At 39.3% G+C, this 14046-nt stretch overlaps 1 protein-coding gene across 2 annotated transcripts in view; it reads left to right on the top strand.

Annotated features, from left to right (window-relative positions):
* LOC133997810 (A-kinase anchor protein 7-like) overlaps positions 1-13383 on the top strand; it is a 43839-nt gene extending 30456 nt beyond the window's left edge. The window contains exons 10-11 of one of the 2 annotated variants that reach the window (XM_062437521.1): positions 4936-4968; positions 10183-13383. In XM_062437521.1, the coding sequence (XP_062293505.1) occupies positions 4936-4968; positions 10183-10394 (245 nt within the window). In that variant the 3' untranslated portion in view covers positions 10395-13383. The remainder of the gene's footprint in view (positions 1-4935; positions 4969-10182) is intronic. The other variant, XM_062437522.1, reaches the window with a different exon arrangement.
* The last annotated feature ends 663 nt before the right edge of the window (positions 13384-14046 follow it).

Here is a 14046-nt window from a genome sequence, read left to right as displayed (position 1 = left end):
AAGACAAATTGAAACTGTTCATTGTCTGCAATCAATAAGAGGTGTTCACTTCTCGTATGCTTTGTGTCCCCAGTGTTTGATTGTCCCGATGTCTGTGTTGATGAGAGCCAGCGTCTATGCCGCTCTTTAAACATAACTGAAACCTGGCTGGACACTGTTTGAGCTAGAAGAAGCCTGTGCTGGTTATAAAGGTATCCAGCACACACTAAAGCTGCTATTTTAAGTGATAAAAGTCACTCATAGATATCAAATACAAGGAGGGGGACACGAGGGAGAAGCCGAGAGGGAGAAGCATTTTGTCGCTGAAGTGATTAAGAGATGAAAATAACATTTTGTCACAGTTAGTCACAGTGGGGCTGTGCAGAGCTGATTGAGCCGGGTCACGGCTTGTTAAGTTGTTGTAAATTAGCTAACAGACCACTGTAGGCTATGATCCTTTATGCTGTGACACCAGGCTGGAGGAGCAAAATATGTCAAATCAAAGCGTGGTATGGGTTTTAGCCTGTTTGTTCACACTAGAAAGGCTGGGCTTTTTGTTTGATGTACAGTCAAGCACAGCTCACAGACGACACACCTGTCCCACTTCACGGCTTAAAAGTCTGCATCCGCTCTCAGATGGCTAAGAGAGAGGTCCTGTGCCCGAATTGAGAGTATTTTTTTTAATACACAGAAAAAAGTTGCAATAATGTTCGCCCTATAGTGTAAAAAATATATAGTGTGCTTCTTTCATCATTTAAGGAATAAATGAAGTGCACTACTATACACTCTTTTCCTGGACAACTGGTTGATCTTCCCAGCAAGGTGGGTGTTTGATGTTTGTCATCATGGACAAAATGTTTCTACCAGCAAATTTCATTATTGTCAAATCAGATTATGTTTCTCTGTCAGTATCATATGAAGACAAACTATCGCTTGTGTTTGCAGTTTCACATCCTGCCTCAGTCCACCCCCCCCCCCCCCCCCCCCCCCCCCCCACCACCACCACTTTAAATCTTCATCATCCTCATCAAATCACTTAAAAGGCGCAAGTGTGAAATAGAGCTTTGATGGTTTTTATGCCCTCCACTGTCTCTATGGAGGAATTAATTGGCAGTGAAATTGTTGATCAGTGCACCGTTGGAAAGTAGGCTCTAACACCCTGTCAAAAAAATATCATTATTTTCATCTTTCTAGAATTAAAAAAAAAAAAAAAGAAAAAGAAAATGCAGGCTGTATTTTAGGACATTTTGTTGCAAAGTGAGTACTTTACAGAGCTGCAGAACTTTAACTCTTAATAGTGTGTTACTCCCACACATTAAACACAGTTCAGTTGGTACAGTTAAGGGTCTGATGCCTTGCTCAAATACCGTTTGAGGAGAAAAGTGGGCTGCACAGGTCTGTCAGTCATCTTCCATTTAAACGATCACAGCTCAAAGTTATTGATTTGACTTTCCACCTCTAGTCTAATGTTTAATTAACTGGATTAAACTCCATTGAGTGTGTGGTGTTCTGATTTTATTCAGCGTGTTTATGGACAGTGTGTTTGTGGTTGCTTTGAAGCAGCACGTACAGTAAGCTTATTTGTCGACTTTAATAAATCCAAATGTGTTCAGTTATGTAAATGTGCACATTGGTTTTCCCTATCTTCATGCGGTTGGCTCATAGGATGTCCGTTACCTGAATATAAGCCATCGTAATACAGTATGAACATAAATGTGTTGAGTTGGACTGCAGTCAGTATCTTGTGTCCGAGAGTCTCTGGTATTTCCTCAGGAAACCGCCCCACCATCAGAGCTTCATGCCCCCACCTACCCCACAGCCCCTGCGTCCCCCCACCTTCCTCGTCTAGTGCTTCTTTTTCGAGCCTCCCTCTGTCCTTAAACGCACCCTTTTTTTTTTAGCTTTGCCTTCCCGTTTTTCTCCCTCGAACCTCCATTTCGGAAGTCCTTGTATTGCGCAAATAAATGTGCTCTCCCTTCTCTTCCTCACATCACGTACTGTACTGTTATCTTCCTCCTCCTCTTAATCCCCCCTCTGCTCCTGCTTCTTCTCCTCTTCATCATCTGTCTATTGCTTTTTCTTATGCTCTATCCTCTTACAAGAGATGGCCGCATTAATTTTCTGCCTAAAGCCCTAAAAGAGCTTCCAGGAAAATCAGTTCATTCGGAGCAAAAGCAAATTAGTCATTGCAACAGATTATTAGACTAGGCAAACATAATCAGTTAGGCAGCTGTATCCAGTGAATTTGATTTAGATTCTTAAGAGATTATTATGGAACCTTTTTGATACTGCACATGGATGTGAAGTGCTTGTGTTCAGGCCGCATACTCAGAGTAGCTACTGTCAGACAGCTCCTTCCAACTCCATCATGGAAAGTACAAGTATTTAAAGAGGCTGGCTGAAACATTTTTGGCAGACTTCAGCAGAATGTCAGCTCAGATCCAACCAGGAAGTGGACTGCATTAGTTCTTTGGAGGAAGGAGTCCCTTTATAACAAGATAAATAAGTGTGTGAGGGAGTTTGGGGTAATAGTGTTAAAAGGTTTACTACACAGCACAAAATAAATCAGAGCAGAGCAGTGGTCAGAAGAAGACAGTCGAGCCAAGAGGAGGCGAGCAGTGACGCGGGGAATGAAATCAAGCTAAAGCAGAGACACTGTAGTTGCCACTTGACATTGTACAGACTGGCAGCTCGCTGACAGTGTTCAGTCATAGTGTTAAACACAGCATCTGTGCACCAACAACCTTTCAACCCGTCTGAGTGACTATAAAACCAGGACAGATACGAGACAGAGGAAGAAAAGGTGTTAAATAAGAACAAAGTGAAAGGAGAAAGTAAAAAGACCAGAAGTGCCACAATAGCAGCTCTGGTGCCTTGAATGAAATGCAAACATCACATATGCACAGTGACAATGCTAACATGGTGATGATTAGCTGATGATAGTCGTAGTTTTGCATATTAGCATGCTAACCTTTAATTAACAGAAAATACATGTGAGACTGATAGAAATGTGATTTATTTTTTTAGCTATTAGGATTTACTTTGATGTTTCTGTGTTTTATATCACAGTAAATTGGTCCTTGGTTTGTTGTTCAGATAAATCACGGCATTGTAAGACATCACTTTTAGGTCTGGAAATTTGTGAGTTTTCTTTTATAGTTTCTGATGTTTTACAGACCGAAGCCAATTGATATAATGAGAACATAATTTAGATTAGTCAGTAAGGAAAATAATGGCTAGTAGCGGCTTTAGTTGAAATGTTTTGATGAAGACAGAGGCACAAACAGAGCAGAGAAAGAAACCTTGGCATGCTATAACTGTTAGACACAAAACAGCATATCCTGGACTAAGCTCATTTCCACTATAGGTTTAACCAGAATTAACTACTTGGCTTTGCTTGTGCTATATTGGCTTAGAGGGTTAGTCTGACTGGATATGAATTAAGCGACAGAGACAGAGTTAAATGAGGTGCATACTTAGAACGAAATTCAGCTCATTTCTTTTGCCGTGCATCAAAAAACTTCACCTGCCTCTGAATGCTAATGTAGTTCCTCAGATTACTCAAACAAATGAGGGACAGTTAAGATTAAAAGAGTGACAAAGCAGACGACATGACAGATTCAGAGAGAGAGAGAGAGAGAGAGACAGAGAGAGATTAAAAGGTTTAGGGAGAAGGAAAAAGTCAAATTGATGTGTGAGAAGAGGCCACTTAAGACAAGAGCGAGTGAAACCTGCCAAAAAAAGAGATGGAAGTCAGTACAACCTACTGTGTTGTTAAAAGTTGAAGTGCCTGTCTGGTTCTCATCACATCACCATGACAACAACTGCCAGCAAAAAAATGGCAGACTAGGGGAAAAAAAGAAAAGGTTTAGATAAAGAGAGAGAGATGTTTGAAAAGTAAAGACAGAAAGATAGAGGGGGTTTAAAGATTAAGGGACAGAGTAGAAGATAGAGGAGGATGTGCAGCAGGCTTCAAGTATTTGTCTGTTTACTGTGAGAGAAATTGTGTGTGAGATACTGTTGAACTTGTGTGTGAGAGACAGAGATAGGTTGAGAAAGAGATATTCTTGTGTCTGTCAGCCTTGTTGTTGTGAAATCCTTCTATCCACTGTGTGAAAGGCTTATCTGCGTTTCTGTGAGAGACTGTGTGTGTGTGTGTGTGTGTGTGGGGGGGGGGGGGGGGGGTACAGAGGGCAGCTTTACAGCCACCATAAAGGTTTTCATTTTGTCAGGTCAAGATTGAATAGGTAGATATACACTGTTTCTCACCAACACACGCCTCTTTAAAAGATACCACTGCAAAAGAGACCTTTGACAAGCAAGCAGAAGTCCATCATTTTTGAGTTTTCAAGCTTCTTATTGGCTGTATAAATGTCCGTGACAGCAGGAACTCTTGTGACTAATCTTTCTACCTTAGAGGCATATAGGAACTCATTTTTTTAAGTGCTGCCTCATCTGAAACACACTCAGAAAATTGTCTGTGTTTGCATTTCTACCACTCGTTTGGTGTTTTTTTTTTTTTTTTCAGTACATTTAATTTCTTATTTAAGATATTTTTTACAATGTGCAGGCTTTTGTAATAAATTATGCTCTGATGTTTGGCGTTCCTTGCTTTGCACATAACCCCCCCAAAGAAGTACACACCTGCACCCTATTTTTACTTTTGCAGCTTCTGGCAGTATGACAGTCAGCCGCTCCACATAACAACATTTCCTCATAATTTTCCGTGCATGTATTTTAGTCGTGTAGCCCAGGGGTCCAAACCTAATCATAAAAATCACTGCTGGCTTTGGCCAAAAGTATCTTCTTTGTATTAAGAGACAGAAGAGGCTCATATGACTTTGCTTCTTCATGAGAGTATGAAATCCACGAGGCATCAAAATATCCTGTGTGTGTGTGTGTGTGTGTGTGTGTGTTCGTGTTCGTGTTTAACATTTATTTGTGCTTGTGTTGCAGCTTTGACTCCACTCCATGCCAAACGCCACTCAAGTATGTTTCCTCATTATATCACATGTCAACAATCAGACTCGGAAAGGTTAATTAAATATATGCCTGATTACAGGCTAAAATCGCATTCTAATTGCTCAGAACAATCAAATCCATGCTGATAAATGACATCATTACTTTTTGCAACTTTTGAATCACTTTTACTAATTTGATTTTACTGAAAGATCACATAATCTGAATACATTTTTCTTCGAGACATATCGGAGGTGTTTCTTACATAGAGCATAATATAATTACAGAAATATTTCTTCCTAAAATTACAAGTGATTATCATGTTTTTTTGATTTGATTCCATCACAACTGATTTGATACAACAATCAGTGTCTTAACCAGTGTTTCCTTTCAGCTGAGGCTGTAGTTCTCCTCTCTGATCATTTTCATCCCCCATCAGTTTAAATCTAATTAACCAAAATGATCCAATGAAAGGTTTCTGGTTTAGGACAGCCAGGCAGGAAGTGAGTGAGTAGATGGCCTTGATGGCCTTGTATGAGCAAGCATCCCCACAGCGCTGCATTTTTTCTTGAGCAAAGCAGGATTTAAGGGAGATCTTCAGTAGCTGAGCCTGTTTTCTGCCTTCTTGTGTGGCACAAATATATATATATATATATATATATATATATATATATCCAGAGTCCAGTGACTGCTAGACTCGTATTGGGTTCAGCATACATACTGCTGAGTATAAAACCATGTAAAGTGGCAGATTTCTTTACAGTACCTAAATCAATACTTCCTAAACCAACTTTTGCTTCTAATATGAAGGATTGATACAAAAAAATGTATTCAGTCACATTAGATCACATCGTAGGCACATGACACTGTACTCCTTTCTCTTCGGCTGCTGTCGTGTGCCTGCATGCAGCTATGATCTCGTTAGGTCAGTGAATACACACAATAAAGATAGTTATTCTCCACTAAGACAATCCTGTGTAGGAACTTGCACATGATTAAGTAGTTAACAGAGGATAGTAAAAGATTATGCCTAATGTTTGGCAAATCACCCAGCGGCAATGAAAAATGTGTTCAGAATTAGCCTGTTAATCTTACATTAACCCCAAAAATGGTGCCAGCAGCACACACACTGCTCGTTTCTATATTAGACACTCTTAATTGTAGAAAAAAATATCAGTGATTATGGTCCTGGTTTTACTTGATCTTGCATTTTAGCCAAATTTTGTAGGATACACATTTCCAGAGATGGCACAAGAAGACTATTTGATTATTTGATGTTTGTTTTACAATTTTCCTGTAGTGGGCATTCAAATTATCAAAGAAGCAGATAAAGGAATATAAAATTGTGTTCCCAAGACAAAAAAATATAGTTTTGTGTGAGGGACAGTTCACACTCATGACCACCAACATGACCACAATGTTTCAGACTTCAAGTGAGGGTCAAAAACGTTCTGCATGGAGTGCTGCTTGGGTATAGAAAGGTATCCCTCTGGTGCTCTTCAGTTTGGGCATCCTACTAGTTTAGAGTTATTGAAAAGATCTGAGATGCTAAAGAGGATCATGCAATAAAAGTATTTAATTTCATGGCTACTTAGTCATTGTTAAAAATCTGCCTACTCATTTCAGCCATTAAAGCCTTCATCAGTGCAAGTACAACATGGTCCCCTTTAGGCTGCTGCCTGTGGATGTTGAGTAATCACACTATCAGTATGGACAGGTAGTAGTGATTCCAACATCGCCTAAAGGCAACAAGTTGTACTTGCCCTGATGAAGGCTTTGAATTAGCCATGAAGTATTAAAGTTTTTTTTAAAGGTGTTTCCCTCTTGGGTGCCTCAGATCTTTTCAATATGTTTGGGTTCATTTGTGTAATTGTGGAGGTTAGGACTGGTACAGAAACTATTAAATGAGCTGTTAATATGATCTGATCATTAATGCCAGTTTCAGTTACCCTGAAATCACCAACATTGCATGAATTCCACATACTAGTGTCCACAGTTTACCGAGAAATAGAGTATATTCAGTCAGCAGCAGACCCAAGGGTAAAAATATCTTATCAAACTGCGTTCAAAGGTGTGAGTCACTCAGACTGACAAGCAAGCCACAGGTAATCACATAGCATCTCAGTGCAACAGCAGCAGCGCTTCTTAGAAAACACAATTCAATAAACTGTGGGTAACATGTACTACAACAGTGCAACACGGTGGGTTTAAATCAATTTAGCAACAGATAAGAAAGCGATGCTGATGTGGGCACGTGGTGACCGTGACTGGATAAATGAAGAGTGCAAATGTCCCGCCTGGTGTGACCACTCCTGGTTTTTGTTTGGCATGCAGTGGGCAGGCTGGTGTCAGCTGAACAAACTGGCAGTAATGGTGAAATGCTGCGGTAATGAATGCACGTCTCAAACCACCAGACCACCTAGAGGATGAAAGGAGTGTCAAGTTGTCATGGACTGTAGCAGTACTGATGACATTTGTCTCACACACATCTTTAAATGGACGGGGACTTTAGCAGTTTTTTTCCTGCCTCCACCCACACCTCCCTAAATTTGCATAGACCCAGAGGAGGAGGAGGAGGAGGAAGGTGAAGTGATTAGCTACAACTCATCAGCTAACGGGCAAAGGCAGGTTAATATGAAGGTTGGGGTTAGCTAGTCGCCCCAAATCACATGTAATTGAAATGATTTGTGTATAGTGTGTGCAGTTTCACGTTCATTCAATCAGTGTTTCTCCAATGTTGTCTGGCGGTTAGAGGATGTCCAGAGGTGCTGCGAGCCGAGCTGCCCGAACGTTTGTTCAGCTTGTTTCTCTGATAAGATCCAAACAACCAATGACAAAAATCCTTAATTTGGTTAAAAGATATACTTAACAACGGTCAGCATCTAAAAAGTTTAAGTCTTGTGCACATATACTTCTTGGTAGAAGGTAAAGGGGATATGGTGCCATTAACAGGCGACCAAATGAAGTTGTTTACAAAAATGGATTTCTTAAATTGTTCAAAACAACTGGGATAATGTAATATACACAACTAAACAAAGATAATTCTAGTCATGTTTCTTCATTTAATGCAGGAAAGTGTAAGGTGAAAAGTTAATATGTAAAAGAACAAAAACATAAAAAAGAAACTGATAAACAAAACCACTAAATAAAACATAAAAAGACACACGGTTGTTATGAAAACCCCTGAGGGATACTGAATAGAATAAATTACCCATTACTCCTCCTGCTAAGGATTTGATTCTGACCACAACAAACCTTCATCATCCTCGCTCGCTGCCTCACTCTCTTTGTATGATGAATAATGGAGCACCACGCTGCTTTTAATATAAACAAACCTATGGGCCCAGCGGGATGCTTGTGGTATAAAAGATTCGCTCTGGGATTTTGTGCTTGACCTCGGTAATCAAATGTTGAGGTGGATACGGTGTGTTTTCTGAACCACTGCAGTAATCTTGTGTGTGTCAGACAGACTGGATGGTTGAGTGATTCTCTATCACTCTCACTGTGCATGGCTCAGCGCGGGCTGTCTATCTTACTGCCTGCCCGCCTAACTCTCTTTCTACATGAATTATTGACTTTCTGCCCTACTTATTTATTTTTTTCTAACTGGCTTTATGTCTGTTTGACTCCCCGTGTATTTCACTGCCACGTTATTTGTAGAAAAAGTCATGTGGTAAAGAGCATTTTTGTTTTTCAGTCACTCCAAGAGGTAAATTAAATTCAAAATTCATATATACTGTATAGTAGCTGAGAGATGTTGTCTACCCCCATCTTTTATTATCAGCTCTGCAACTGTCACATCTTGTCTGTTGCCATCACGTCCAATCTATTGTTGGTAGAGTCTGTGATCAGTGAGTCAATAGTCATTTATCACTGTCAGATTTTCATTTTCAGTTTACCAATATAAGAATGAAATCAGCCCTGATATCATATGAAAAGACACCCAAACACCACAGGAAGAGGCTTAGAGCTGCAGTCGGCTCCATATTGGAGTTTATGTCTTTAAAGGTCACTCTAGTTAAGAATTTGAATGTCATTCCTGCCACATACAGCAGAGCACTCCACCCAGCTTGTGCATGAACACAGTAGGACATCATCAGTTGAATAATAGGTTTTAACTTCAAAGAGGATGTATATTGTTGGAAATGGATTACTGTTTCTTTGAAGATAGACTCAAAATGGTAATGTCTCAGCTTTTGAAAGGAAGTGTAAAGGGCATCAGTGCACTGTAACACAACAAAGCTGTACTTTGATTTAAAGTTTCTAAAATAACACATTTCCAGCTCATACTTAAAGACTTTGTCACTAAAGATGATGTCACTATAAACCCCAAATAAATTTACTTAAATGCTTCATGATTAGATAAAATATTAATATTAATAATATTAATATTAACTGTGGAGCATTTCACAGAGTGCTATTCCAGGCTCATATTACTAAATTGGCTTTAACGCTGCTAAAGCAGCTAATTAATTTATGTATGGACAAGGGGTCAAATGGTTATGTGTAATGTGAAAGAGGTCACTTGTAATGAAAAGCTCAGAATTGTCAACAATCCTGCAGTTTCCCTCAGGTTAGCATTGTAGCTCATTATTTTTGGCATAACTTGACTGTTTCATTCAATCTCATCGCTTTTGTTTCAAGCCACAGCAGGAAGCTGTTTTTTTTTAGCAGAAAAGCTCAAATAAAACAAATGTACACTGCCCAACACCAAACTGCACACGAAGTTAGTCAGTAGCTGGTGAACATAGTGGAGCATATAGCAGCAAAAGACTCAGATATTTCCCTCGAGAGTTGGTGGTGACCAAAAACGGAGCTAAATGGAGATCGCATATTGGGCCTGCCTCAGAAACACAAATGAATGCTGATGTTTCTTTGTGTTTGCTGGAGGTATAAATAAGCAACTGTTTACGAAACCATTTTATATTATGTCAGTGTTCCTTTGCCCTCAACTGGAATTAAGGCAAATTTGAAGATAAACTGAGTTATTGAGAAAATCTGAGCTAGTAATCAGCTAGAACTGATCTGTTGGGTCTCTGGTTGTTTTGTTTCATAAACAGATGAGGGGCATTCAAGAAGGCTGTCGCGTTCTTTAATAAAGAAAAAAAAGCCTTTGCTCAGTGTGATAAGAAATTAGAAATTCTCCCAGATTTTTCTGTGCATTATGTCAATGAGTGATGATGTTGAGATGTAACAATTTGTTTAATATGATAATGTAATATTTGTTGTGCTTCTTCTACTCAGGTGGGCGTCATCGGTCTGCGCCTGATGAGGCGGAGCTCCTGAGGGTCAGCAGGCGATTGGTCGACGACGCTGTCAATCGCGCCTTGCAACAATACAAACAGGAAACACTTCAAAATGGGGGCGGGCCGAACGTGCAGCCACCTGGAAACACTGAGGAAACTGCAACAAAGACGGACACTACAGCTAACTCCACCACAGACAACAGGAAGTGACATCATTGGTCTGAGGCACAGAGACTGAAAAACCAGCCGCCCAGAAAACATCAGCCAGGCCTGGCTAGAAAAGTCAGTAAGCCCTCGGCTCAAAGCCTGAACCAGCCAACCAGTCAGCCCAGTATGCTGACTAGCTAACCAAGCTAGCCAATGCCAACGGCTAGCCAGTCATGCTAGCTATCTGCCCCGAACCTAGCTTGAAACAGTGCTAGTTAAATACATAATGTAGCTCGAGATCAACGCTAGGTGACCATCCCAAACAGGCCAGCTAGCTAAGCCTACTAGTTAACTCAGTAAGTCTGATGTCCGAGGATCCGAGGACGCGTCCCTCAGCTGTGGGTCTATGTTTGCACGTCAGACCCAGAAAACATATGTGAAGCACTCCTCTAGAGACACATGTGCACATGTAAGGTTCACTGTGACCTGTCATTTACAAACTGCCCTTTTAGACTAACTAATATGTAATGTTTGGTAGATAATTTGATTTACTGTTTGGTTTGTCCTTGTGAAAAAAAAGAAAGAAAATGTTCCTTTTTTTCTAAACTTGGTTGTTTAAGGTGAAGAAAATTCTTACTTCTCTTTGAGCATCTGTTTTATTTGGGCAAACCAGTGTTTGTCTTCATAGACAAAAGAGTCTTGACTGGTTGGATTCTTCAGACTTCAGTATGAACTTCAGCTTGTTGGACTTGGTCTGTGTAAATTTTTGTCATACTGTTTGTATTTTGCAGCGAGTTTGGGTTCAAAGCACTTTCAGTTCATCCACTTCAGGAAACTTCCAGCATTTTATTTAACTTTTTAAGATATCTGTCTGCATGCCAAACTGCAGTTCTGCCTGTTTTCTACATTTATAGAAAGTGATCTGGCCCCAGCCACGCTTTAAGTATCGTATATTACTGTTGTGTTAGCCAAGTGTGTCCTACAGGGGCAGCATTAAGACAATCATCAAATTAAGATAAATTCAATGATAAGCTCTGAATTTACTGTTTGAAACACAAACGAAAGTGACACCAGTTTTTTGTTTGGGTCGACAAACACCCCTGCACATACAGACCGTGCATAAGCTTGATATCCCTTTGTCACATGTATTTATCTCCAGTAATGACACTAATTAGTCTGTTTACAAAAAGTGTCAGACACTAATTTGGGGATACTAAAAATGTAACACTGCTACAATACACTATGAGTTGTCAAGAACGCAGTTTTATTCCAATAATGCCAAAAGCTCCATTAATGTGTCATTTAAAACTGTCAGATTTTAAATGTGACAGGCTATTCTGCTGTTAGACACAGGCATTACATTCATCACTAAGCTTCCTGTCTGATCATGCATAAATGTACTTTTATAATTATTTAGTTTTACGCATAATATATTCTCAGTTTTCCTCTGTGAAATGAGTTTAAAGCGGCAGCAGACCGCACAGATGATTTATTTTCTCTTTTAAATCCATTCTGTGGTTTCTGTACAGTCGACTTAAAGTCTGCAACACAGACTGTTGGAGGCTAAGTGTTTGTTGGGAGTATTTATGCTGACTAGTAGTACTGTAGATGTAAGATCAGTTAAAGCCAAGCCGACTATGGACGCCGTCATTCAGATGGTAATGCTGATGTCGGGAGGTCAACTCAGACAATCGCTGCTGTCGGCTGAAAACCCTCCAGCTCTTAATTTCAGTGTCTTCCATCTTTCTTTTTTTTTCTAAACTTGAAAATGAAATTGGCCTTTTGTGCGCTGGGTGTGACCTCATAGCTCATACATCTATTCTAGCCATTCACAAAACACGTGGGCATCATTGTGAAATTAAGGGAGATTGTCTGGGTTTGTTAAAAAACGTGACATCCTGAAGATGAGGGTTTCAACTGACAGCAACATGATGATACAGCTGATGAAGGTGATTGATTTACGCTGAAATTAAATGTTATTTTATCCTTTGTTTTAAACTATTTATTTGCTTTGCGGTTGCAGCAGAACGGCTTCCCTGTTCGATAAAGTAATTTTTTGTGAACAAAAAAATATATATTTTAGTTTTAAATGAGAGTAAGAACACTCATTCTGCATTTGAAGGTGGAAAAAAAAAGCACAACATTTATTAATTTCTGTTTTTCTTTTATGAATTTCTGTCTTTTGGTTTCAATTTTCAGAGAGCAGGTAAATATATACAAGCTGTTAAAATCCAATCACCTTTGTAAAAAGTGGCCTTCAGTCACTAAAGTAGTTTGATGTGATTTTTGTTTTCTTGTAAGTGCTCATGGTGACAATGCAAAGGTGACCATTTTAGCCAACATTGGTGATTGGGTGATGATGGCTTATTGTGCTGTGAGATTTGCCAAAGTCTCTTAAATGTTAACCTGTGGCTACAGAGTTGGATTCTTGAGTTAAATGTTAAAAACAAAAAAAAACATCCACCATAAAGCAGAATTTGTTATTTCTGGTATAAGTTAAATCAATTTTCTGTGTACATGAACACAGAGAAACTCTGATTTTCAGCCACATGAGGCTTGTTTCCCTCTAGTACGAACAGATGTGAGCTGGAAAATGTGCTCTCATCCCTGTGAAACCCACTTAAGTCCTGCCACAGCGGGCTCATTGAAATGTCAATAACAAAGGTGAATTCTGTCTTAGAGGTGGACTTTGAACATTTTCGTTTTGATCTTTTACTGTCACCAGATCCTTAATCTCCTTAAAATCCCCTTTAATACACACATTGTCCTGTTGGCTTGTATGGTTAGTCTGTTCATCTGTCTGTGAGTGTATGTGTGTGTATGAATTCACACGGTGTGTCTGTGGGATATTTGATCAGCGGTTCCCCAGAGAAATTCTTCTCTCTCATCAATCATGACGATTAGGAGCTGTGTGCGTGTGTGAACATCTGTCTTTTTTGTTTGTTTTTCATTTTATCCGTGTGTATGTCAGAATGCGTGGGTGCATTGTTTGTACCGTATTGTATATCTTGTTCTGCCATGTTTGAACAATAAACCAGGATATGAAATTCAAAACCAATATTCTTCTCAGTCTCCTGATTTCGGTGCAAGTGTACATGTACAAGTCCTGATTGTGTATGTGTGTGTGTGGTATGTCTGTTTATGTCAAGAAAGACATTATTTTAAGGTTGCCATACATTGCAAACAATATTCAACTCAATATTATAAAACTCAGGAAGAGATGTTATTGAACATATAGACCAACAGCACTGCCTTATGTTGTGTTTTTCTAAATGTGATACCTAAATGCCAAACAGATTGTTTTGGAAAAGATTGTGTCTGAAATGTCATTTCCATTTTGTGGGGGAAAGGTACTTTCATTTCATTATTTAAATTCATTATTTGAAGAAGAACTGTTTTATGAGCCTTGGTTTAAATGCACAGTATTCAAATGCCAGCAGTGTGAGTAATAGTAGTTTACATAATACATGTCATCACGTTTGTCAAGAATTTAAAACCCACTGCTTCTAATAATGTTCGACATTTTTCTTATTTGAAAACAAAAATCGCCAAAAAAGCAATTAATCGATCCTACTAACAAGTATCACCTGTTGTAAAGTCCTGTTAACTCCACTATGCCACACACCTTCATTGTCGTTAAAAAACCATGAAAAACACCAAAGTAGCCACAGCGTTGCAGATGTTGCCGTTTTACAATGAACATGAGTACTGTAGT

The sequence above is a fragment of the Scomber scombrus genome, chromosome 17 (assembly GCF_963691925.1).
Source record: "Scomber scombrus chromosome 17, fScoSco1.1, whole genome shotgun sequence".
NCBI classification, from domain to species: domain Eukaryota; kingdom Metazoa; phylum Chordata; class Actinopteri; order Scombriformes; family Scombridae; genus Scomber; species Scomber scombrus.
This window is presented reverse-complemented; position numbering and strand designations above follow the sequence as displayed.